The following is a 24,097-nucleotide window of genomic DNA, read 5'->3' as shown; positions in this document are numbered from 1 at the left end:
CTGGGGAAGGTGGCGAGTGTCAGCTGCATCTGTTGCCCAGCAGGTGGGGAAGACAGGCAGGACAGTGCTGGACGCTGGGGGCTGAGTCAAGATGTGCCAGACGCCTCCATGGGCTCTGTCTGCATCCAAGGAGAGGACACCAGGCGGACGGACGGCGTGTCCTTGCAGGCGGGGCCCGGAGGAGGGATGGGAGTGTGTGGGGGGGGTCATTCTGGAAACCAGGGCTGCTTGCAAGGCCGGGCAGCATGGCCTGCTGTCTGCTCACCTGCCCTCCTCCCCAGAGGCCCCTGGACCTCACGTGGGGCCTCCCAGTGGCTGCTGGCAGGTGACACACTTGTACAGCTGCAGATGCCTGAGTTGGTGACTGGGTGCTGTCCATGGTGGGTTTGTGTGGTCGCCAGAGGCTGTGGGTGTCTGGTGTCTGGACCCCAAGGGCTGGGACAGACGCATGGGCCAGAGCTGAGTGTGCAAGCATCACACACATCTCTGTGTCCTGTTTATTGTACCTGTGTGCACACGTGAGTGCATGCAAACACAAATTCACTCAACACTCACGAGGCTTTACCCAAACTCAAACTCAGTCATAAGGAAGAGGGATGACACCCCTCCCCGCGCTGTCAGATGGGGAAACTGAGGACAGCAGCCTGCCTGGAAATTCTGGAGGGTGAACCCTGCCCCTCCTCTCACAAGGCGGTGCTCGGACTAGAAAATGCCTCGCCAAGGGCCGAGTGTCGTAGCACAGGTCTGTAGTTCCAGCTACTCAGGGGGCAGAGGTAGGAGAATCTTGAGCTGGAGGCCAGCCTGGGCAAAGGTAGTGAGACCCTAGCTCAAAAGCAAAATGCAAACAAAAGGGCTGGGGGCATAGCTCAAGTGGTAGAGTGCTTGCCTAGCATGTGTGAGGTCCTGGGTTCAATTCCCCAGCACCACACACACACAAATAATGATAAGGAGGAGGCAGGTTTGTCTGCACAGGCAGCAGGTGGGACACAGTGGAATGGCAGGGTCTGATGGGGCCTCCCTTGGTCAAGGTCACTGAAAAGCACCTTTGCAAAGGGGGTGTCTGCCTGGAGGGCCCCCTGCCCGACCTTCAGTTTTGTCACCTGCCAAATGACCTCCCTCCTCCTGGGTCCCTGCTGCAATGGGCCGATGAGGCCCCCAGATCCCGTGAAAACAAGGCTGGCCGTCCAAGGTCATCCCAGGGACGAGGTGACTGGCCCTGGCCACACCAGGCTGCACCCAGCACAGGCCCCTTGGAGATAAGGCCAAGGTGGGGGGAGAAGGGGGGACTGAGGCAGGGCGCAGGCCTTCTGGTCCAGTTAGTGAAGGGATTTGTCATTTTAATGGTGTGATATTTCTTGCCTGGCTCCTGTCCGTGGTGGCGCGGAGGGGCCGGCTGTCTCCGTGAGCGAGGATGCTGCGGGTGGACGGGGTCCTCGGACTCCTGGGCCTGTCCAGGCTGAGCAGAGGAGGCCTGAACTGGGGATTTTCACTGCATCACTCCCAAGCCGGCTTGCTCTTGCTGTGTGACCTTGGGCAAGTGCTTCCCGTCTCTGAAACTCAGTTTCCTCTTTTAGCATGGGGCTTCTTCTAGCAGTTTCTTACCACTGTCGGTTCCGGTCCTCTGACTCCTCTGACCCCTGCTCTGTCCCACTGCCGCCATCCTGCACCTGGCAGCTGTTGAATGTACCTCACCCCTTCTCACTTCTAGGACTTTTTAAGAACTGCTCTGTCTCCCTAACTCCAACCCATCACCCTGGTCCCTCCAGTCTGGTCAGAGGAGGCCTCTTCTGGCTCTCACAGCTACTTTCTATTTGCCTTGTGGTCACACTAGTCACACCGGAGGGTGTCAGCTATTGTTCTACTCAGTTTTGCTCACCGCTCTATTCCTCCCACACAGAAGGCCCTAGAGAAGTATGTTTGTTGAATGACTGAATAAGCGGCTGCAGCTCTGTCCTCCTGAGACCCTGGAACACAGGACTGAGGGTGCAGGTGAGGGTGGCCCGGCTGGTGGCCCATCCATCAGCCTGGCACAGCATCTGACCAGATGGGGCTGAGCCCCTGGAGGGAGGGAGAGGACGAGAAGATCCATCACCCTACAGTGGGCTGGCGGGTGTGTGTGGGTGTGACAAACCTGCCCCCACAGGATCTTCATCCATCTTGTTGTCTTGGGGACGCTCCGAGGAGGTGAGCAGGCAGCAGCGGCCTGTCTGCCAGGCTCCTCGGGTGGAACTCTCAGAAGGCTGCAGCTGTCTGGGGGGAAGGGGAAACTGAGGCCAGAGGGGGGCAGCAAAGGTTGGAAGGGGGGCGTTTGAGAGAAGCTCTGGGATTCACCCGTTGCGTCCCTGGTGAGTCTCTGTGAACCCATCTCCTCTGGGAAGCGGGGACACGGCAGAGTCCCCTCAGCAGGAGAGGAGTCACAGAGGCGGGTGCAGTGCCTGGCACATTGACGGTGCTCGGGGTGCTGCCCCCCAACCCAGTCCCTAGTGGGAAGAGGAAGAGGTGACTTCCAGCCCAGCGGCAGGGCCAATGAATTCAGACAGGGCTAATTGTGCCACCAAAGGGAAGGGGACATTGATGGATGCTTGTCCCTCCAGAGAGGCTGGGGGAGGGGACAGCTGAGTGATGACAGGATCCTCAGGGATCACAGTTCAGCTGGCCTGACCAGCTGGCCTGGGGGACATCAGGCACCAACTCTCTGCCCAGCCCCCATGCCCATTTGCTGGAAGTCACCTCTCCCCCGCCCCCTCCTCCTCCTCCTCCATCTTGAGTTATTGTACCAATTCTTTCCCAGCCATTGTTCACCCGAGCTTCACAAGGGCCAGGGGGGTGGGCTGAGAGCCTCTGGTGTGGCTTGGGAACCTCTGTGACCTCCTGCAGCTGGGGGCATTGGGGTCCCAACCGACAGGCAGGCCCAGGGCACCTGCTTCCCCCCCATGGCACTTGGGAGGTTACAGGTGGATCGGGTCTGAGTTCTGCCTCAAGTGTGGGCTTGCCAGATAAATGACAGTTATGGGACATCGGCCCTTTGGTGGCACAAGCTCTCTGGCAGCTGTGGACATCACTCAGGGCCAGGCGCTCTGTAAGCACTTTACGGGCATTATTTCACTTATTCATTCAACGCACACACCCATGACCCCGTTTTCCAGCTGAGTGAACTGGAGCTCGGAGGTGGAGGGCCTTGCTTGGGGTCCTGCAGCTGGGGGCAGTGGGGTCACATTGCCTGTCCCCTCCTTCTGTTCTTTTTTCCCCCACCAGGGAGCACCAAGCCCCTCCCCCATCCCCAGTTCCATCTCCCCTTGGGTGGGGGAAGGCCAGGCCTGGGATGCCCCTCTGGGTCCCCTCAGAGGGTCACTGGCCACACCCTGGTGATGTGAGGAAAAGGATTCCAGTCCCATGGGACTGAGGTCTGAAAGGGGCCCAGGGCCAGGGATACTGATGGGTTCAAATTTCAGCTCTTCCCTGAGCCTGTTTCCTTTTCTGTCTCAGTGGATACTCACCTGCACAGGGCTGTCCTGGGGGTCCTGCACAATGTCACCAGGTAAGGACCTATGCGCTGCTCAGTGGACACTGGTGTGGACAGTGACTGAGGCCCCCTCCTAGGACTGCTGCAAGGATCAAGGAGAGAGCTCGGAAGCCGAGGCCATCTCTGTCGCTATCTTTCTCAGGGCCTGACCAGAACAAGTGACATGGTGACCCTGACCCTGGGCACATAGGGAAGGGTGGGGGGGCAGGGCTCATGGGTCAGCAGGGAGGAGCTGGAGGACTTGGGGAGGGGGCTCTGCCTGGCAGGTGCTGACAGCGCACAGCCAGCTCTGATGAAGCAGGCCACACTGATTTCACGTCTCGGTGACCACTTCCCAGCTGGGAAATGTCACTGGAGAGAGCCGCAGAGGTACCTGGCACTGGCACTGGCCCAGTAGCGGGTGGGGCAGCTGCCGGAGGGGCTGGGGACGCCCATGGAATGTTGATGCTGGGTGACTCCCCTGCCAGTCCCTCAACATGGGCTGTAACCTGGCCTGCTGAAGCTGTGTCACTCACCTACTTGGGGACATTTGCAACCACTCATCCCCATCCTGCTCTGAACCACAATAGCCTGAGTGCTGGGGGCTGGAAGGGTGGCCCCCAGCAAAGCCCCAGCTGCCCACACCTGCCCCAGGCCTGTGAGCCGGAGCAGAGCTGTGTGGGAGACCTCCTGCCCCAAGCTGTCACCTTTGATAACTGATCTGGGACAAGCTAAATCGTAAGTAGCTATAACCACCCAGCGGCAGGCTCCTTTAATAAACTCTTGCTGTGCCAGGCGCTGGCTCAGAACTCAGTTTCCATCATCTCATTCAACCCCAGGATGACCCACTGGTGGGTTCTGAAGTGACTCCGATGGAGAGAGGGACAGAAGGCTGAGAGGCCAAGCCAAGCCCTCCTCTGCCGGCCTCCTCGCCCTGGCCTGAGCACATCATCTCCTGGGATGGAAGGAGGGAGGGGACTCTGGGGTGTGAATTTTCAATGGCTCAGTGGTTCATTCTGCACTGGGCACCAGAAGTAGGGAGTCCGGGCTCCCTAAAGACTTGGAAGCTACAGACAGCCCACCTAGGAAGGGGCTGAGCGGAGGTGTTCGCTCTTCACTGTACTCCTCACCCCCTTTCTTTCCTTCTGGAATTCCAGCCTCAGGTTGAGACTTACAAACCAAAGTTCCAGCATTTCCTGGGCACCTGGGTTTACCCTAATTAGCATGGTTGGATTCCTGTCTACATAGGACACGAGGGCGTCCGACATGGGGTCTAAGAGCTGTACCCTCAAGGCAGACATGGCTCAGTAAGAGCCAGGGCCTCCTAGAGCGCTGTGACTTCCACACGGAGACCTCACCGGGGGTCCTCAGCCTAGTGGGCCCCATGCGTGGGTTATCCACAGCTCTGACCTCCTGGTATCCCTGCCCCTTCCCTTTCCTACACAGTGTTCTCTCTGAGGGCTGGACCCTCACCCAGTGCGTACTGGCTACAGCGGGGCTTGCAGGGGGCTCCCCCAGGAGCCTGGCGGGCTCCCTGCAAGGGAGGCAACTCACAAGCCCACCTTCTCTAGGAAGACACCTGCTCCACCTGGGAGCTGCTCCCCTTCTTGTTGGTTCCCCGGGGACTTTCCTAAGTAGAGCAGGGAGGCCTGGCATCCCCAGCTGCTCTCTCTCTTCCATGGGAAAAGAGGAGAGAGGAGAGAAAAGCCATATTAATAAAAGAATAGAATGCTGTGACTAACTCCGCAGAGTGTGCAGCTCAGAATAGCAACGTGCTTTCTCAATGCAAACGGAACTCCCCAGGTGTTAATGCAAATTCGCTCGGTTAAGATGAAAGAGGCTTGTTTCCCCCTCCGATGGCTAATATGAAGTACTTAATAGATTCAGCCTCAGGAACTCAGGATCTCAGGCTGGGAGTTTGGGGGTGGGAGGAGATGGGGTGTCTGCAAAGAAGGGAAGTCCCCTGTGGGTTTCAGGGCAGAGCAACTGTCACAGCAGGCCTGGCTGAAGCTGCACTCATGTCATCCCATTCAGCCCAGGCTGACAGTTGCTGGGACTCACTATCTAGGAGGGGGCCTGGGGTTCCTTCCATTAAGCCAGAGCCTGGCACAATTTGGTCAGTCCCTGACCCAATTTGTACCAGAAGAGAATGGGGCCAGGAAAAAGAACAGGGCAAGGGGGTGACCAACCCAGGCCCAGACTGGCTATCCCTGGATGGCACCTGGGTCTAGTCCAGCTCCTGGCCCTGTAGGATCCTGGCCAGTCATCCTCTTTTGGGTCCCCAGAGGGTAGCACCGATTTAACAGGGCCTGGGAGAACCAGCCTATGGAGTTGGAACTCAGAGGGCCACAGAGTTCTTGTGCAAACTTGACCTTCTACGACAAAGGCACTGATGACCAGAGAGGAAAAGGACTTACTCAAAGCCACACAGAGGAAGCAGAAAGATGGAGGGAACAGAAATCCCTGCAGCCAGCTCTTGGGCTAGACAGACAGTCAGGTTCCTCTGCCAGTCATGGGGTCTTCCCTCCCAGAGTGGGGACCCCCTCCAACCTGGGGATCTGGGGCTAAGCTGCGCACATCCCGGGCCAAATTCCCTACCCTGAAAACCACATGGAGCCAGGTAAGGAAAGGGGGAACCAGGTGCAGCATGGCTGGCCGCAGGTTTGTGCCATGGGCCCCCAGGGTCAACTGGGGATAAAGGGAGACTTGGGGAGGCCCGGGCTGGGCTCTCCCCATCGGTGGATCAGAATTTAACTCCGGTCTCTCAGGGTAAGTGGCACAGCAGGTACCTGCCACAACACCTCCGCAACCTTCTTTGCTTTTGTTTACTGACTTAATTCCTTCAGATCAAAGGCTGCCCCCTCCTCCCCAGGCAGGCAGGCGGGGGAATTACATTATTTATATTGGAAACGGGCAAAGCTCCACTAGGACTTCTTCCTTAGGCCTGATAAGAGAAAACTGTGTCACTGCCGTACCTTTCTGGTGCCTGTAGTTAGGGTTTTACAGCCCAGGTGCCTGTGAGCCCCGTGTGCAGAGCCAAGTGCAACCCACCCAGCTCCTCTCCATCCTGAGTCTTCAGTAAATTATTGACCTGAGCAGAGGTATTAATGTGACAAAAACAGGAACATCCTTCCTGTCCAGGTTATCTATCATCTCCTGGGCTTTGCAGCTGGCACTGGGCAAACAGTGAGGACAAACAGGCCACATGCAGGGTCATTAAATTCTGGGTGCAGGTGGCGGGATGGGGCCCATGATCGGGGCAGTGGATAAGCCTGGTCCCTCGGAGCTGTGACATCCTTTGGGTCACCTTGGCTCTTTTCTCTGCTTCTTCTCGCCCTTGACCCCACAAGGAAGTATTCACTCAAGCCACAGCCTTGAGTGAGTGGTGACATGCATCTAGGCCTTGCGGTTAGAGTTTTTGGGGCATCATAAATCCCCATCAAACCCTCTAAAAGTCCCATTTTACAGACAAAGAAACTGAGTCCCTAAAGCCAAGGTGAGGCAACTTGCCCCAGCTGGACTGAGTTGGTTAAGTGGCCGAACTTCTGAATCAGGGAGGGTTCCGAGACCCTCCCCCTGGCCAGATGGTTCTCCCAGTTCACTTGTGGCTCATGGGAAAGAAAAGTGTCTATTCTTAATTGTAAGTAACAGTCATAACACTAAATATCCACATCCCCCCCTTTCTTCTTAGAAGTCAGAGTACTTTTTGCTGCTGTTCTTCATGTTATCCTGGCAACGTCCCTCAGGCACCCAGACGGGTCATTGTCAACTGTCTTTCCAGAAGGGGAAGGTGGAGGAGGCCAGGTTCAGGGCCTCACACTCAGCAACTCACAGCAACTCAGTGTGGGAAGGCCAGGCTGGCTCCTGTGGCTCCCACAGCGCCCACTGCGGTGTCTCAGGAGGTGTCTTGATTTCCACTCGGAGGCAACACACCAGGTGCTATTCTGGGGCCACCACTCCAATGAGAAATGGGCATCAAGTGGAAACCAGGCGAGGACACTATGGGGTTCCTTTCTGAGTCAGATAGAGGCCTTGCCATGCTGATAAACGGCCCTGTAATTTGCCCATGCTGCCCTGTCACCACTCAGAGGGCTGCCGGAACCTCCCTACCAGGGCTGGGCTGGGACTGCGGCCACAGGGATCCTGCCATAATGCAGTAATGACAGGCTGCCAGGGAGCCCCAGACTGCGGGGAGGGGAGCCATTGGCCTCTCCTGCTGGAGGAAAGGAGGCCCAGGCTGTCTGCAAGGAGGATGGAGGGACATGCAGATGGCTCGGTTTTCTCTTCCCTAGACAGGCAAGGGATTGCAGTAGATACGGTTGCAACACTTTTCTCCCCAGTGTCTTTGCTCCAGACCCAGATGCCAGCTCTCTTGTTATCTGTGGGTGGCTTCTTATCCCATCCTCCACGCAAAGGCTTCTGGGCCAGGAGGCCCTGGGGAACTCGGGTGAGGCCCAAGGTAGAGGATGAAGTGATGGCAGAGAGGTCAAAGCGGCTGACTGGGGGGGGGGGTTCCATGGAACCAGGCTGCAGAGGCCACAAAGCTGTCCTGAGGTCTAGCCAGTGACCTTGCGTTTACAGCACTGTCACAACCAAGACCACCACAGAAACTCAGATGATCTTGATACCAAAATAACAAGCACTATTATTAATTTCAATGCTGATTGATGGGGACCCTTGATGGGGGTAAGGCTGTCTTTTTAAACTGGGTGGGTATAAATGTTGCCTGGATAACTTAAAATGACCAGCACAGAGGTGTGTTTTCTGATTCGACCACACAGGAAATCAGACTACTCCTATTTATTAAAAATAACGATCTACATTTGAGAGACGAGGAAATTCTGTACTGTTTATCAAAAGTCTAGTTAGTTACTAACTCTATATATGAAGCTACTGAAATATTACTAAAACTTTTATGCGTCCTTAGGTGATTTTATTGTTGTGTGAACATCACGGTGTACTCATACAGACAGCTATAATGTCACTTTGTCACTAGGCCATGTACTTTTTTCTGGTGGGACTGGGGTTTGAATTCAGAGCTTCAAGTGCAAGTGTCTCTGTATTGCTTAAGCCACACCTGCAGTCATTTTACTCTGGTTGTTTTGGCGATGGGGTCTTGAGAACTATTTGCCCAGGCTGGCCTCGAACCGAGATCTTCCCAATCTTAGCCTCCCAAGTAGCTGGGATTACAGGCATCAGTCTGGCTAGGCCACTGTCCTGTAGGTGGTGCCTGATTCTTTTTTGGAGACAGGGTCTTGCTTTGTAGCCCCAGGCTGACCTTGAACTCTCGATCTTCCCACCTGAGCCTCCTGTGTGCTGGGATTAGTTTGGCTGTACTGTTTTGGTGGCTACTTTCCTCGTTGGCTTGAATGACGGGATCTTGAAGCGTGGTCTCACAGGTGTGCTGGGCAGGTTCCTTACAAGTCCTGATAGCCATATGGTGCCACCTCACTGTAGGCTGCTGTATTTTGGGAATTATCCTATCATAGTTTTGGTCTTAAAAACAGACTTTTGTTATTTAAAAAAAAAAAAAAAAGCAGAAACAAACAAATTAGCTCTGCAATGGTGGCTCCCAGCTTGAGTATAAATATTGTTATGTGATAGATGAGTGTCATCTGCCCCACAGAAAGCACATGGGTCCTGGTGGATCTGCATGTCCCCTGCTTCCCAGAGCCCAGAATGGGAAACCCTAGGAGCCCAGTGCCCTCGTTCTCAGGTCAGGACTTAGGGACCAGCAGGGGTCTCAGAGGAAATGGAGATGCTGTACCCATGCAGGGCCTCTCCACGATCTGGTGTCAGCCATGGCAAAGGTGTCAGAGGGCTGCACAGGGGCGGTGACCCTCTTCTCCCCAGAGACAAGGGCCAGAGGTGAAGTCTGCACAGTCGTGAGGACGACGGCAGCCCCTCCTCACAGAACCACACATGTGCCTCCCCCGCCATGGTTTCAGCCAGAACCCATGACATATGACGGCTTAGAATTTTTATTAAAACAATCACTTAAATCACAATTCCCCAGAGCAGGGAACAGAGTCTTCTGTGCCCTGGGCGTGACAGGCCCCACAGGAAGAAGTGTCCCCTTGACATCTTTGAAAACCCATGGACATCCCTGGAAGCCCATAGGCTCAGCTTGGCTTCAGGGCAACTGGGAGCAGCTGAATCCCCCAAGGCTGCGAGGCCCTGTCAGCGAGGAGCATCTAGTCACCATTGCTGGCTGTCAGCCTCTGGACTTTTGAAAAAGAAACGAAGAGAGCAAAATCTGTCCCCAAGATGACAAAACCTAGTCAGTCGGGAAGTGTTATATAATGCCAGGGAGTGCTGTCTGCATGGCCGGGCAGGCCCATGAATAACTGAGCCGTGACCATGGGTCAGAGCACTGCTGTGGCTGAGGGGCCACTCAGGATGTACGACTGGCTACAGGTCAACAGCACAGACTCAGTGTCCTGAGCTGGACGGTGACTTCGTGGCCAGGTTCAGAATTGTGGTGCCTCTATTCAAGGGCCACCGGAAGTACCCATGACCAGGGCCCTGCTCCCCTGGACTCCAGAGACTTCTTTCTGTAACAAGCTCCACCATTTTAAAACATTCACTAGAAACATTCACCAGAGAGAAGAGCCACCTCAGCTCTTCCTCCTCCTACTGGGGCTGGGGCCCCTCAAGGGACCCTGATTCTTTCCCTCAAGGAAGAGCTGCAGTGCTCCTACCTGAGGGGTTTTTGCGGCCTCCCTCTGGGGTCTGCCTCAGGTGTCCCACCACGGGTCAGAAACATCTCTCAGACTTCAGAGATGTACACAGCAGTTAAATTAAAAAACAAAACCCGACATCATTTTTATAAACCTCCATCTTGCTCCGGTGCCCCACAGCCACCGTTAAGAATTAAATTTATAGATAGGAGGGAAGGAAGTCCTGGCAGAAACTCAGGCCCGGGCTTTAGGCCTGAGCAGACAGAGCCACACACAAGAACTGACCCGGCAGAGGCCTGAGGCTTCAGCTCCTGAGGTCTTTCTCTTTTAGACACTCACTCAGGTTCTAGACTAGAGTCATGCCCAAAGGCACTGGGGTGACACACAGGGATGGCTTCAAAGGGACAAAGTGGCCTAAGAAGTGGGGAGCCAGCCCAGGATGCTGTCAGTGAAAACAAGGCAGGATCTCACGAGCATCTAAGTTTTTCAAAACCAAAACCACTGGAGACCCACCGCCTCTGTTTATCTGGTCACCAGGCCCATTCATCTTCAGTTTACATGTGTCTTTTTGCTGATTAAGATGTATCACCTTCTCTGCTTCACAACCCAAGTGTTAGGACCTGAAGGGCCCCGGCTGGCCAGAACTCCAGCTATGGAGAAAAGAAAGGGCCAGAAGGTGGCCTCAGACTGTGGAATGAGCCAGGGTGGGGGGATGGCATGGAGGCCAAGCTTGTCAGGCTGTGACTGCTGACTGGATACCTGCATCGGTCTTGGGCTGGAAAGGATAAAAGGAACCCTACTGGGGGCTGTAAAGTAAAAGGCCCTGGGGTGAAGGAGGGGACAAAGGCAAAGGCCACATGAGGCCCAGGCACAGGGTTGCTGGTATGTGGCTGGAGGGCGGAGTCAGACCAGCAATGGACCAGGGTTCTGTTGCTCGGTGTTGACAGGGCCAGCAAGAGCCGATGGAGCCTCCATCATGGCTGATTCTCCAGGCACTGATGAGAAATGACCCGGGAGCTCCCGAGCATCCCACAGCAGGAGGTTAAGGCTGAACAGGGATGGAAAGACACATGTGGTTCCCACTTGCCTCTCAGATCTGGGCAGGGGTAGCTGGTGGAGGGCAGCATACACTCTGTGTCATTGGATCCCTGCACGGCTCTACCTGCCACCTCACCCAGCTGGCCAGCAGCCCTCCACCACAGCTTCTGACTCAAATTTCTCCCCAGCTGCAGCTGCCCTGCCTATTCCCGATCAGCTGGCAGCTACAACAGGGCCTCAGGACCCATCACCCTGCCAGACGTGCAGCAGGCAGGCAGGGACCTGGGCTCAGCCAGCCTGTGCTTCTCCGCTATGTCCCAGGTCCTCACTGTGCAGGGGAGGGACTCCCAACCCCTAGTGGGATAGGGGATGTGGCACCAGTCTTGGTAGCTCCAGGAGGCCTCTGTACTGTACTCCCTCCAGGTGTGGAGCTCAGCAGTGGGCAGTAACTCTCACATCCCAGGGTACCTGGGACGCAGGAATTATGGGATCTCACATAGACAAAGATAAACACTTCTCAAAAAAATTACAAATGCAGGTCAGAAGAACCAGAACGCCATGAGAGAAATCTCTACAGGGTCATAGTTCAAAGGCAATTGCACATAAAGGGGCTGGGACTCCCCACTTAGCTGGAGAACGTTGCACAGCAACCTCAGGAGCCCCCAAGCCACCCCTGTGGATGGTTCCCACGGTGTCAGGCCCATCCTGCTGGTGCTGGGAGCAGAAGTGGCAGATCCTGGGGTGGCTGGGTCACCTGCTAGAGCTCTTCAAAGAAGGCCACTCGGGACTTGGCACTCTGCAAAGTGAGCTGTAAGAGAGCAGAGAAGAAGGTGAAAGGGGCCCTGGGTTTCTGTCCTTTCCTGAGGATCCCATCAAAGGTGGCTTTGGGTGACAGGAAAGCCTGTCACCCAAATGTTCAAATACATGTTAAGAGGCTGGTCAAGCCCAATTAAGATTCCAGATTTGCCCCAGAATTCTCACGTGGAGCAATGAATGAGGGAGGACATGCCAGTGGATGGCTGGTAGGCAGAAGCATGTCAGCAGGAATGTCCTCATTACCTCTTTACAGAGGATGGGAGGTCCCTCAATGTTTTGCTAAATTCTCCCATTTCCTATATAAGTCAGTGAGATGCGCCTCTGTGATAACACCAGCCCTGATGCTCACCCTCTCTGGGCTCAGAGGCCCCAAGCATGGCAGGGCAGGTACCTTAGTCCTCATACCTTGAGGCAAGGTGTCTGGTCTCAAGCGAGGCAGGATGGGGTCAGCTGAGAAGAGTTTGTCCCTGCTGCTCCTGGTTCCCCAGGTGGCCTCAAAGCAGACCCGCTAATGGCCTAGGAGCTGGGAGGTAACAGGCTCTCTATATGGCCCAGGTCCAATAGGGAGAATGGGTGGGCGGGGTGGCACATCTGGCCTTCCCAGGTAGGACACTGCCCAAGAAGGAATGGGTAGGAGGATGCAAGAGGGGAGGCAGATCAGGGCCCAGCCCTGGACATATGGTTTGTGTCACAGGTACCTCCTGCTGCTCTGCTCCCCACTCTAAAACTGACTCCTAGGAACAAGACCATGGCTCCCCATGGATTCCAGCTCCAGGGCTTCCTGGAGTGGGGTGGGCAGGTAGCCCACAAGGTCTATCTTCATATCTCAGAACATTTGCTGAGTGCTTGTTGCTGAGGAGGGACACAAACCCAGGCTGCTGAGTGTATGGGACGTGGGCCAGGATAACTAAGCAGGCAGATGCGGTGGAAAGGCAAGCTATGCGTGGAGCTGACTGTCCTCTGCTCCCATCTCGCTGTGTGGCCTCAGCGACTATCCTTGGCCTCTCTGAGCCTCTTTCCTCTGGCAGTTAACCATGGGCCAGGCCAGGTGATCTGACCCTTGCCAGGACCTCGGGCAGTCTCAAGTCTGCAGAGCTCTCAGTACTACGGTGACCAACAAAGGGCAAGGGAGGGAGGCTCAAACCAACCACTTCACCATCAAAAGGCAGCAGCATTACTGTGCTCGAGATGAGACAGCTTGAGAGCCGACTCTAAATCCTGCCAAATCTTTTGGCCTTGAAGTTTCCAACTAACGAGCAGAATGCAGAGAGGCATCTGAGCTGTTTTCTTCAGTGGAACCGATTCCAGAAGCCCTTTGGAAGCCTAGCTCTGATGGGAATGAAGGGACTTTTTCTTTGCGAAAGCAAACTACCTCCTTAAGGGCTCCGTGCTTGCCTGGCTCCGCCCTTGGAACCATCAGACAAGGGCTGGCAGGTGCACCTGCAACATGGGGAGGATGGTAACTAGGAAAGATGGAGACTCAGAACCAGAGGCCTTCTGTGACAAATCAACCAGCAATTCGCCCAGGTTTCTTCCCCACTCTGAGACGACCTCAGAAGGGTCCTCAGGGGACAGGGGGCCAGGAGGAGAGGACTACACAACAGCCATTCCCAGTCAGACACAGGCACAGTCTGCTCAAGGCCCATCTGACCCAGGGACCAGCTGAGTGATCCTGGCCAGGTCCCTTAATCCTGCTGGCCTCAGTTCCCCATGTGAAGGGGGTGGTGCAATCCCTTCTTGCAGGGTGACACGTGAAGTGCTCCGCACCGTGTGCTTGGTGCGTGCGGACAACTCAGCAGCTGTTATTACTAATCACAGCATTATGTTTCTTCCTTCCCCCCAGCTCTGGCTCCTCTCCTTCCTTCCAGGGGGACAGAGGACTTACTTGTTAGGACAGGGTGGAGGAAGAGGCAGGGTCACATGCTGTGCTGGCCTCTGAGCAAGAGCAGTTGCTGCCCCGAGAGGCCTGGCCACTTCCTCAGGCAGGGAGTCCAGGCTGTGGGGGCCTCCTGCCTGTATGTACGCTCCTGGCTCTAAGAATTCCTGGATCCTCTACCTGAAGGATCTGCTGGCTGTCCCCTCAAGATGCCAGGGGAGGTTCTGGCAGCACCAGACTCCAGTTACTCCAGCATGGAGATGGGATGCTCTCCATCCCACCCACGCTGTGCTGCAGGGTTCAGCTGATCTCAGCCCCAAGGAAGAAAAGGCTCTGAGGAAAGCTGTTATTCCGAGCATGTAGGCGAGCCAGCACTAGTCTTCCAGAAGGCCCTGAGGCTGTCAGATCCACTAGATGGAGAGAACTGGCTGCTCTGGTCAGCAAGGGCTGCTCCCCGAGGGTGCAAGGACACCTGGCTGCCACAGCCTTACTGTCACCTTACAGTCCCTGGCACTTCTAATTCTGTTAGGAATCCTGAAGTCTGAGGAATTTATGACACATGCTCACTCCTCACTATTGAGCCCTTCCAGTGGCCACCCCGGCCTCTGCCTGCTCCTCTGTCAGCATCCTCTTTCACTGTGGATGTCAAATGCCCTCCTCCCAGCAGGACTGGAGGGCCAGCTCGAGCTGCAGAGCAGGGGAAGGCAGGCCACGAGACAAGAGTCTACAGGGAGAAGCCTTGGGCTTCTTTCCTTAGCAGGAGCTTGGGGCACTGTGAGCCCCCAAGAGAGAAGTTTCCAGACAGTTCGGGAAGCCCTTCCCTCAGGGCCTAGCCACCTGCTTCTGCCAACTGTGCTGTGCTGGGCACTCCAGTGGCCAGGCTTCCCTCATCTGCAGGTCCTTTGCCACACAGGCAGGGCCTGGCCTAGAACACTTGCGTCACATCTACAGTACAGCTACAGGCAGGAAGAGTACTTAAGAGGAAAGACAAGGGCTCAGATGGGGCACAAAGCTAGCCATTCATAAGATAAATTCTGTCTCCATGGGTCTTGTTTTTCCATTTGTGAAAACTGGACAACAAACTTTCTGGTTTCCCCACGATTCCTTCACCCTGAAGGCCCATGAGCCCACATCAATGCTTAGCCCGTCATGCTAGTCACATGACTCTCTGCACAGCACAGGCACCTCTGCTTGCCAAAGCCAGAAAGTGTCATGGAGATGATCCCTGTAAGCCCCTTGCCTTGTCCCATGTCGCAGATCTGAGAACTGAACCCACTCTGCGAGTCTCACCCTCCACCAGAACCTAAGGAAAAATGTTCGTGTCTCTTGGCTGTGTAACAGCCTTGCTTGCTGGAGAAGTGAGTCCCCTTGAACATAGAGTTCAAGCTCCCTATGCACCTGGAAGGTGATCTGGGAAGAGGAAGATTCCACACTTTAGCTGTGAAGCCAAAATTCTCAGGGCACGACGTCCAACCAGGCCCTCCCAGGTAAGAACTGCATCACTCTGGGACCTGATAGCTGGTTGTCCTCTTTTGAATCCTTCTGCAGACAAGTGGGCAGAGATCTGCTGAATGTGACCAATGACCAAGTGACCACTCTGCCACGCACTGAATCCAGACCAGGGTAGCCACGGGAGCCCTGGCAATCGGACCTTGCTCAAAGTCTCCAACCCAAGTGTTCTTACCCATTCCCTGAAAATGACTAAAAGAACGCTAAGCCTCCTCACCACGCACTGGGCTGACCCACTGATACCTCCCAGCTGTCGCCTCACATCTGATTAGAATCAGCCGCGTGAATAATACAGGAGGAATTCAGTTCTCTTTTGACTGAACGGGTCTTTTTGACTGTTCAGGTCTTTTGTTAATCCAATTCCATTCGAAGAGACCAATTCCTTTTCTTTCTCTGCAGAGAGCTATATGGCTTTGTTTTTTTTATCTTATGGGTCTCAGACCCACCTGCAGGGAGGAGCCTGGCTCCTCCTTTTCCTCCCACCCACCACTCCATCAAACGGCCAGTTGTTTGTGACACCACCAGGCTGTGGAAGGGCAGGTGAGGAAGCCACTTGACAGAGCCAGGCCTTCTTCTCCCCATAAACTGTGTGTGATGTGATGAAAACAGTCATACCCACTGAGTCTAAACAAGTTTGGGCTTGAGAGACCTATCTGTCTCCCTAAAAAGACAGGAGGCTAAGCTGGGTGTGGCGGTGCATGCCTGTAACACCAGCACTTGAGAGGCCCAGGGAAGAGATGGCAAGTTCAAGCCAGTCAGAAGTAATAGCGAGACTCTCTCAAAAAAAAAAAGAGGTTTGGGGCTGGGGATTTGGCTCAGAGGTACAGCACTTGCTTATTAGCATGTGCAAGACCCTGGTTCCATCTCCAGCACTGTAATGCATGAATGAATAAATGAATGAAGGAATGCAGGCTGGCTCCTCCCAAGCCCAGGTTCTCCCTAACCCAGGCATGTAATCTGCAGACCCAGCTGCCTCCTGCCCACTGCTGGGACAACCAGCCCAACAAGATGTTCTGCAGAAATGGCCCCAGGGCTTGTAGACAGCAAGCCAGGAAGGCACCTGTGAATAGCCCTTGTGGAAGGCTGCCAGCATTCCAGGGCTCCTCTAACATGGCTCCTAAGAGCGCCCCCTGCAGGAAACCAGGCACACCATGCCTAGCTCTCCTCTAAAAGTCCTTTTGGGGACCATTTCCCAGAGTGATGGGAGGGTAGCTAAATGTATTCTGCGTGGAGCCTGCAGCAGCTAGGCTGCTTGATTAAGAGTGAATTACACTTTCATCAGCACAGAAAGAAAATTGATTCACAAGACCACATTGTGACAATCTTGTCCCTAAAGCATGTGAGGTGGAGGGGCAGGCAGGACACAGAGCCACTCTGGCTAGCAGTGGCGAGCGAAAGGAAGCTCTACAATTAAGCTGGGAAACAAAATCATCAGAGTGCCAGGATCCCTTCAAGTAGTCTCTGGGGCCCTCGCCTCAATCTGCTCATCCCAAGAGAGGAGGAAAGGAAGGTGGGAGGGGCTGGCTAACTCGTTTTAAACAGGGAGACTCACAGCACCAAACCCATTTCATATACTAACCTAATAACTCCTGGTACCGAGACTCTGCTTGTCCTAGAAAAATGTAGTGGAATTGAAATGCAAGCTCTAAAATCATGTTATACTTCCTCTCTGCCGCTAAATACTGAAAAAGGAGGAGCGGGGAAGGGTGGAGACAGAAAAGGACATGCAGGTTCCCTGGTGCAAGGATCCACAGGGAGAGCAAACCCCTCAGCAAATCCCAACACTGTCTTTGCTTTGGGGTGTGAAAAACATTCTCCCTTCCATACTGGAGCTGAGGAGAAGGCTGCTGGTGGTGGTGGGGTAGGGGAGGGTTGCTGCAAACTGGCCAGATTAAGCTCTTCTGCAGTATGCTAGTGACAGCTTGCACCCAAATGCCACCTGGTGATGTGCATGGGAGAGACTGTCCACACACTTATCCCTGAACAGGGTGGAAGGAAAGGCCACGTCTGCCTCAACACACAAATTCAATTTGGTACTAGTGCCAGAGAAGCCTTCCCAGGAAGCCTCAGGGGACCCGGTAGGACCCCTGGAAATGTGCCTGCCTGTATCTCCAGCTGCCCCTGTGGTGCTGGCAGGACCTTTAGCCGCTCTATTCCTCCACCTGACAAAGGAACTAATTGGCCTGATTCACCTCACTGGGCAGGTGGAGGCTAAATGGTATTATCGAGCACTCTGAGCAAGAGCCTTAGGAAAGAGGTCCAGATATACTGATGTCACTTTCAAATTGCCAATCTCCAAACAGAGATCACGGCAAGGCTCATAAGAACAGAACCTCAAGCCTGCGGAATGAATTTGCATCCTGGCTCTTCCCTCCCACTATTGCAGCAACAAATCAGGTATCCAGGGAAAGCTGTGCTGAAACATATCTTCAGAGCCCAGGGGCCAAATGGGATGTTTTACTGCATCAAATAAGGCCCAATAATGGCTGCAGGCACTTCCAAATAGGCATGAAGCATTCTCGGATGCAAGGCAGTGTCTGAGGTTTGGCACCTCCCAAGAGCAAGTGCTTGACTAAGTCTCCCAATCGAAACCAGGATTGGGTGTAGTCTTGGAAGAGACTGGTAGAATCTTTTATCCAGAGAGACACCAGAAACAAGCAGAAAAATAGTCAGCCCTCAACAGTTACAAGATTCCAAGAAACCGTGTGAGTACGTGCAAGCGTCAGGAACACCCTTCAGGGATAAGCCCACAGCCGGGAGCAGCGCTCCTCAGATCGGCCAGGCAGGAGTCCCCATGCCCTCCCTGTGCTTTCACAGAGCTCAGGAGAGAAAGCGTCCTGGCAGCCACTGCAATTTCTTCTGGGTGTCCTATGCCCAAGTCTGGTCCTGCTGCTGCTGCTACCTCTCTCCTGACTCCCCACTCCTCGTTCTCCCATCCTCTCTAGAACACACAAGGGGAAGGTTCTCGAGAGGAAGAGCCAGCGCAGCGACTTTCACGCCAGGGCCGAGGATACTCTAGTGACAATGCCACTCAGCCATGGGGTCCTCAGAAGAGCTGCACAGGTGGATGTGGACCACATATTAAACAAACTACTCAGCAGCCATGGTGGAGGCTCTGGCCAGTCGCTTATTTTAGCTGTGGGAGATACCTCGGGTGCATAGCCAGCCTCTCCCTGTGATTTTTCATTTCTCTGGTGTCTGAAGTGTTCTACTTCGCCAGCCCCCCATCTCCAAGGGGACTCGGCAGAAACTGAAGATGACATTGGACTTTTACATCTTCCTGATGTAGTAGGCAGCTGAGCTTCCCATAAATGTCAAGACACTGCTATTCCTGCTCCTCCATGGTGGGAACCGCAGTTGGACTCTGACGGGCCAAACCATTTACGAATGAAATAAGCTTTCTCAGCAATACAACCCCCACAATTTCCCATCTGTCAATTTCCTTCAAAACCCTCTGCTCCCTCAGAGACCATGGGCACAAAAACAATGACTTGTTTGCTGGCACTCGGACCAGCTCTGGAACAGGAGACAGAAACCAGTTTCTTGAAAGGAGATGACAGCAAGCCCCACAAGCGTGTGAGCACCGGAACCACGTTTTCCCCTCCGGGTGCGGTGGCCTGGTACTGAGGGCAAAACACTCAGGCCCCAGGCACCCTATGCCCCACCCTGGCCCATCGAAGGCTCAGACGCAGGAACACATGTCACTCCCTCTGAGAAGGAAACCAGCCCCGGTTCCCCGGGGTGGCTTCTGATAACTGGCGCTGCTGACTCAGACACAAATGTCAGCTCAGTTGCGCTGATCATCTGTCGGGGAAGTGGAAATGTGGGGGTAAGATGACAGGGGAGAACACAGCCTTGCAGCCCCAGGCAGAACACTCCAGTTCATTTCGGCTCTGTGCAAGCTTTTACCTCCATTGCATCCCAGTCGATACAAACACGCTCGCCACCAGCTGTGGGCATAAATGTGGAGGCTCTGATGCCCCTCGTCCCCTGTCACAGGGACAAACAGATTTACTTCTTTATTGTTAAGCCCTAACTGTGCACCAAATGCTTCCTGTGCATTTCCTTCTTTCGCGACAATTTTGGGGAGCGGGGTGTGTTGTACTTTTGTTCACTGTTTTGTTTTCTTGTGGTGCTGGAGATCGAACCCAGAGCTGTGGGCATGCTGGGCAAGCACTTACTGGCAGTAAGAGCTGTGAAAGAGGAGGTGGTAAAGTAGTGCTGACTCAGGAAACCAACAGTACCACCTCTTTGCATTGCCAAACAACTGTAACCCCCAGGAGCCCAAGCGCAAGCCCCCTGAGTTACCTTTGACTTTCCTCAGCCCCATCAGATCTGCTGAGACCATATTAGATACAGAACCCCAAGAGTACACCTCAATTACAGTCAGTCGGTAAGAGACCCATTTTTTAAAGAAATCTGTGATGAAAACCGACTAAAGCCAAAAACTAACACAGGCTAATTTGGCCCCAGATCAATGGGCTCTCAAGACAGTGGAAACTCTCCAGGTCACCACATGTCTTTGTATCTCCAATCCCCCATGTTCTACCTTTTTTTTTTTTTTGGTGGTACTGGTGTTTGAACTCAGGGCTTTGTGTTTTGCTAGGAGCTCTACTGCCTGCACTTCCAAAGCCTGACACTTCTCTTTTGCTAAGCTGGCATCGACCCAGACTGTAGCAGACACAACTTCAGAGTCATGTCTGTGCAGGTGGTTGGTATCAGTCCCAGTCACTGGCAATGGGGACTACCAATGTCTAGAAAATGGGACGTGCCTCAAACTTCGTGTGCACCAGGGGCTCGTCCAGTGGGGCTAAAAGGACGCCAGGCACATTTAAATGCCAAGTCCAGGGCTGGTGGAGTGGCTCAAGTGGTAAAGTGCCTGTCTAGCAAGCGTGAGGCCCCGAGTTCAAACCCCAGTACCGTCGAGAGAGAGACAGAGAAAGAAGACAAGTCCATGCTTTTAGTAAACCCTCATTATCAGAACTCTTTCTGTTTTCTCTATTTTTTTGACACTAGGGTCTTGCTATGTAGTCCATGCTGGTCTTGAACTCACAATCCTCCTGCCTCAGCCTCCCCAAGCTCTGGAATTACAGATGTGAACCACTAAACCCAACTCAACCAGATTTTTCTTCTTTTTAGGACTGGGGTTTAAACTCAGGGCTTTGTGCTTGTGAAGCAGGCTGTACTGCTTGAGCCACACCTCTAGTCTTTTTTGCTCTGGTTATTTTGGAGATAGGGTCTTGCTTTTTGCCCAGGCTGGCCTGGACTCTGATCTTCCTGTTTTAGGCTTCCCATTGTCACTGGAGGACAGGCGTGCACCACCCCACACAACTTTTTTCCATTGAGATGGGGTCTTGTAAATGGACACAGGCCATCACGCCCAGCTCAATCAGAATTCCTAATTAAATAGAGCCTAGTAATTTGCTTTGAAAACAAGTTCACATCAAGACACTAAAGTTAATGAATGAATTTTCCAATGGTCAGTCATGTGTTGCTTAAGGATGGGGACACACTGCAACCTCCACCAGGTGATCAGCTTTTTATTTGTTTATTTATTTTTTTGTGACACTGGGGCTTGAACACAGGGCTTCTCGCTTACTAGGCAGGTAAGCCACTCTGCCAGCCCTGTTTTTATGTTGGGTATTTCCTGGGCTGGCTTCGAACCTCGATCCTCTTGATCTCTGCCTCCCAAGTAGTATAGGCATGAACCACTGGCACCTAGCTCCAGGGATAATCTTATGGGACTACTGTTATATGGTCAATGTGCCATTGAGCCGATGTCATTAAGGACAAAGGGATCATAGACACACCTGACTGGTCATTAGGGGCTCATGACTGCTGGTCTTAGGAACAGTACACATTTGACAGAACTGATACTTCTTTCATCTCCAGTAATAACCCAGTGAGAACGGATGGTTAAAATTAGGGCCCTAAAGAATGTAAACATTCTTTATCATCTTAGAAAAGAAATGCAAGCCCAAATTAAGGCTGAATTGTAAGTTGCATTCAGGGAACGTCTGCTAGCCCAGGCTGACACAAATCAGGACTCTGCTGCTCCTGTGTTACACAGACTTTGGTAGACCACAGTGGATTTACCAGGCACCCTGGGGCTGCCACTTGGGCAGAGATTCACTTGGTGTGCTCCTTTCAACGCCCTGCTCAGAGTACACACTGCTCGGTATTGGATATGAACACCAAAGTGAGAATGAAATCGAAGAAGTAAGAGCTTACTCTTCAATCAGGGCTCAAATCACACCCAAGTCAGGGTTCACGCCATGAATTCTTAGAACCCCTGACAGCTCTCATCATTCTGATTAAAGATCTATCCGGGGCTTTAACAGCTAACCTCTCTTGCTGGGAAAACGAGCATAAATACAATCTATCTTATGCCAGGTCTCTTTTGGGAGAAAGCTTCCAGGGAGTTGATTCTACTCGTCCGTGTGGGGACTCAGAAGGACATATCCTGCCCCTGCTGGACGATGGTGCCGGACTCACTGGCATGCATACGACTGGGGATTAAACGACAAGCAGACGCAGGATGTCATTTTATTACTGGGCAAAATAAATTCTCTTCACTGCCTAGGCTTGTCGGAAGAATAAGCAGCAATTGTTCAGTTACTTCACTCAACAACCGCTGGGTGCTTATCTCCTGGGTGCTGTGGACAGGACCACCCCAGTGTGAGACAAGTCAGCGCACAGATCTGCTCCATAGCAGAGAGGCCGAAGCCCAGGTGGCCTTTAGGGTAGCAGTGGGACACAGTTCACTCATCCTGACTTACAGATGAGATCCTGTGTTGCGCAAAGTTTGCTGCCCTCAGAAAGGAAAAGGGTATGTGCAGAACATGGAAGCTCTAGGGGAAAAGGAGTGACCACGCCCAGAGCTGCCAGCTGTGACCACCAGGCTGCAGAGCGAACCACCACAAGGCAAATATTGATCTCAAGTGAGAGACACCCATTGTAATAGCACCCAAATCGGCCCCATTTCCATGCTAGGGTTATTTATACGAGGAGTACACCATCAAGACAAAGGAATCATAGACACACCTGACTGGACAAGAAGCCATGACCTTCCCCAGCCCAACGGTGACACGAGATGGTCAGGACCAACAGTCCTGCAGCCCTGTGACATGCTCTTTGGACCAAGGCAGTCTTCCGGGCCTGGAGACCAGTGTGGTCCCCCCAGGGTAGACGCCTGCTCTCAGCCCCAAAGCATGCTGCGGCCAGTACCCAGGTTCCACGGCCCTCGGGAGGGCTCCGAGCGGCCCGAGGAGAGACAGGCAAGCTCATGCATGGGTTAGTATCACAGAGGGCGGGACCATCACCACAGACAGAGTACCTGGGAATAACCTACTTTGAGGGCTCAAATGCAGATAGGTCTTCTGCCTTGGGCTTGAGGCTAAACCAGCAAGATAAAATGAAGAAAAACAGAAACATACCCTGTGAAATCAACAATGTCACACATGCCATTTGCAAATGCTCAGACAGGTCTGAAATCGTGACCAGTGACTTTGTCTGTTTCCATGGCTTGAAAATAGGTCTTTCTGGCTTTCAGCACTCTGGGCTCCTGTGGCCAAGAGCCTAGCCCACTACGGCAGCAGCTAAGAGGAGGCTGTTCCCATTACCCAGGTGACAAGGAGGCAGGGCAAGGGTCTGAAGTAGCTCCCTCAGGGCTGCCAGCTCCCTGTCCCGATCGTCTTTTCACCTCTTTGCTCGATGGCAGAAGCATCCCTTTTGTTTCATAGTTTTGTTTTGGAAGGGAAACCCAGGAAATGACAGAAGCCAGACGAAAGGAGTTCTCTACCCACTGCCAACTGTAACGAGCCACGAAGGAGAAGGGGGGCTCCCTACTGTCTCTATCAGCCGTGGCAAGGAGGTACGGACCTCACAGGGTTTTCAGTCACAGCTTAACCACTGAAAACAGAGACGGTCCTTTAACTGGAGACTATTTAAAGTCTGTGGTGAAAAGCAAAAACTTAACTTATCTCAGTTGCTATCTAAACTCAGAGACATCTTTTTTTTTTTTTTTTTTTGGCAGTACTGGGGTCTCAATCCATGGCTTGCACTTGGTGACAAGCACTTTGTCATTCGAGCCATGTCTCCAGCCCTCCCCCTCTCCCCTTTTTATTGAGACAGGGTCTTGCTATGTAGCCCTGGCTGGTCTGGAACTTGTGATCCTGAGTGCTGGGATTACAGACAAGCACCACCATAACCAGCGTGTATAATAACACCTGTTTTACAGGTGTAACCTGATTCTGGGCAATGAGTTAACAGCAGAGGATCGACTGACCAAAGACAACCTTTCTATTTTGCCCAAGTAAGAGACATATACTCCTTGGGCTGATAATAAATAAGGAATTTAACTTCTAAATCCCTAAAATGCCGAGCGCTCAAAATATTAGGGGAGAAAGATGGGATTCTGTGAGTCTTATAATCAAAGCCTCATTTTTTAAAACATTAATGCTCTTCCAGATGCTTTCTTCTAAGTATCAAAATGTTGAAAATTCAGAATATGGTTTCTCAACCGAAAATCCTTAAAAACGCAAAAGACTAGGGGACTCCACTCACTCCAGCCTGTAATTCATCGCGCTTTCTCATTAAGTAAGGCAGCTCCCTGGGCAAAACTCCCATTGGCTTAAAAGACAGAGCTGCCTGCGTTAGTGCTCAGTGATGGATCAG

The 24,097-nt window shown here is 53.3% G+C and overlaps 1 protein-coding gene across 6 annotated transcripts in view; it reads right to left on the bottom strand.

Annotated features, from left to right (window-relative positions):
- Positions 1–9,465: 9,465 nt before the first annotated feature.
- Positions 9,466–24,097, bottom strand: part of Nf2 (NF2, moesin-ezrin-radixin like (MERLIN) tumor suppressor) — an 83,126-nt gene continuing 68,494 nt past the window's right edge. For 3 of the 6 annotated variants that reach the window (XM_074060984.1, XM_074060982.1, XM_020156474.2), the window contains one exon: positions 9,466–12,028. In XM_074060984.1, coding sequence (XP_073917085.1) covers positions 11,971–12,028 — 58 coding nt within the window. In that variant the 3' untranslated portion in view covers positions 9,466–11,970. The other 3 variants (XM_074060983.1, XM_020156475.2, XM_074060985.1) reach the window with 2 other exon arrangements.

The sequence above is a fragment of the Castor canadensis genome, chromosome 18 (assembly GCF_047511655.1).
Source record: "Castor canadensis chromosome 18, mCasCan1.hap1v2, whole genome shotgun sequence".
NCBI classification, from domain to species: domain Eukaryota; kingdom Metazoa; phylum Chordata; class Mammalia; order Rodentia; family Castoridae; genus Castor; species Castor canadensis.
This window is presented reverse-complemented; position numbering and strand designations above follow the sequence as displayed.